The sequence below is a fragment of the Bidens hawaiensis genome, unplaced genomic scaffold (assembly GCF_021521415.1).
Source record: "Bidens hawaiensis isolate Kalapana, Puna unplaced genomic scaffold, B.hawaiensis_p1.1 tig00031514_1, whole genome shotgun sequence".
Lineage (NCBI taxonomy): Eukaryota > Viridiplantae > Streptophyta > Magnoliopsida > Asterales > Asteraceae > Bidens > Bidens hawaiensis.
This window is the reverse complement of record NW_027495328.1, coordinates 91,925-93,823: the sequence shown is the minus strand read 5'-3', so window position 1 is coordinate 93,823 and position 1,899 is coordinate 91,925. Positions and strand designations below refer to the sequence as shown.

The 1,899-nt window shown below is 40.1% G+C and overlaps 1 protein-coding gene across 1 annotated transcript; it reads left to right on the top strand.

The window, feature by feature from the left end:
* The first annotated feature begins 605 nt into the window (after nt 1–605).
* Nucleotides 606–1,608, top strand: LOC143582279 (putative mitochondrial protein AtMg00820). Its single transcript, XM_077064886.1, has 3 exons — nt 606–851; nt 963–1,094; nt 1,540–1,608. Exons 1-3 carry the CDS (start codon nt 606–608, stop codon nt 1,606–1,608), a joined length of 447 nt encoding a protein of 148 aa, XP_076921001.1.
* The last annotated feature ends 291 nt before the right edge of the window (nt 1,609–1,899 follow it).

The following is a 1,899-nucleotide window of genomic DNA, read 5'->3' as shown; positions in this document are numbered from 1 at the left end:
GGCTACGCATCGCCTATGAAACGAGTCTTTAATTTCTCTTTGGGTTGTGTAAAAGAGTGGTACCATGTAGACTGTCAAAGCTACACTACACCTCCTGCTGGCAAGGGTCCTGATTGAATGTTCCATTATGAGGGTTTATTTAATTCTTTCACTCCCGTAGTTGAACTACCAAATGATGACTTAGTGCGTGCTTACTTAGAAGATCAATTGTTTTTCACACCCAGAGCTTCTATTTATGGTGATACAGCTAACCATGATCATCCTGAAACATCTTATGCAATTTTTATATTTTCGGATGATGGTCATTTCGAAGATTCTTCTTATGCTCCATTTTTTGAAAATCTCGAGGAAACTGAGGTACCTGCTGGAGAATCATCTCATCCTGTAGATGAGATTGCATCTGAAGAGAATCCGACTAATTTAAGTGATCATGTTGTTATGCCTGAAAATCTGTAACTTCGGATTAACACGTATCATTCTCAGGACAACATCATTGCCAATATCAAGTTGCTAATGCAACTGATAATAATATATTATGTGCATATGTTGATATGCATTCATCAGGAATCATGAGTATCGCTCGTTACACTTGCTTCTTATCTCAAATGGAGCCGACAAGTGTTCGTATGGCACTTGAAGACTCTTCGTGGGTTGAGGCATTGCAAGAGGAATTGAAACAGTTTATCCGACTAGGTGTATGGTATATCATCGATAAACATATCCTGACTAAATGGGTTTTTAAATGTAAGAAGGATGACCATGGGGTCAATGTGAGAGATAAAGCGCATTTAGTCATGCAAGGGTTTCATCGGCAAGAAGGCATAGGTTACACCGAAGTGTATGCTCCTATTGCAAGACTGAAATCCATCGCATATTTTTGGCCTATGCAGCTTTCAAGAACATTAAAGTATATATCAGATGGACATTAAGAAGCGTTTCTTAACGGGGAACTTAATGAATAGGTGTTGGTGAAGAAGCCTCCTGGTTTAGAAGATCCTGACTATCCAGACCGAGTTTACCGTTTAAACAATGCTATTTATGGTCAACCCCAAGCCCCAAGAGCTTTGTACGGAACGCTTGCTAACCATCTTACGGTTAGTAGCTTCAAACGAGGGACTGTGGACTGTACCCTTTTTCACAAGACTGTCGAAAAACATCTGCTTCTTGTCCAGATTTATGTCGATTATATTATATTTGGCTCGACAAACGACAAATTATGTAAGGAGTTCGAGAAGTCGATGCAGACCAAGTTCGAGATGATCTCGATGGGGAAATGAGTTTCTTTCTAGGGTTGCAGGTTCAACAGTCTGAAGACAGAATATTTATTCATCAGACGTAGTATGTGAATGATGTCTTGAACCGATTCAAGATAACTGCCGGAAAAGTCCCTTCTACTCCTCTTCCCGTGGGTCACAATTTGTAACCGGACGAATTGGAGGATACCATTGATCTGACTCTTTAGTGAGCTATGATTGCTTCGTTAATGTAATTAATAACATAGCGTCCTGATATAATGTTTGCTGTTTTTTTATGTGTCAGGTATCAAGCGAACCCCCAAGTGACTCATCTGGTGGCGGTGAAGTGTATATTTCACTATCTGAGGGGTAATCCTGACATCGGGTCGTGGTATCCCTAGGATGATAGTTTCGATGTTACTTCTTTTTCCGATTCGGACCATGGAGGATACAAGATCAACTTCAAGTCTACAACAACAAGTTGTCAATTTTTAGGAAACCGACTAGTTTTCTGGCAGTGTAAGAAGCAGATGACGGTCTCCACCTCAATCACTATAGCCAAATACGTTGCAGCCTAGAGTTGCTGTTTCACAAGTTTTATGGATCCAGCAAAACTTGCGGGATTACGGTTTGAAGTTTCTTACTACTCTCATATTTATTGATA

Bases quoted from the DNA above. Each gene is read 5' to 3' on its own strand.
- LOC143582279 (XM_077064886.1), top strand. From the start codon at position 606: ATGGAGCCGACAAGTGTTCGTATGGCACTTGAAGACTCTTCGTGGGTT. The intron at 852-962 runs GCAAGACTGAAA...CTTAATGAATAG, and splicing joins CCGAAGTGTATGCTCCTATT to GTGTTGGTGAAGAAGCCTCC. The intron at 1,095-1,539 runs GTTAGTAGCTTC...TTTATGTGTCAG, and splicing joins CGCTTGCTAACCATCTTACG to GTATCAAGCGAACCCCCAAG.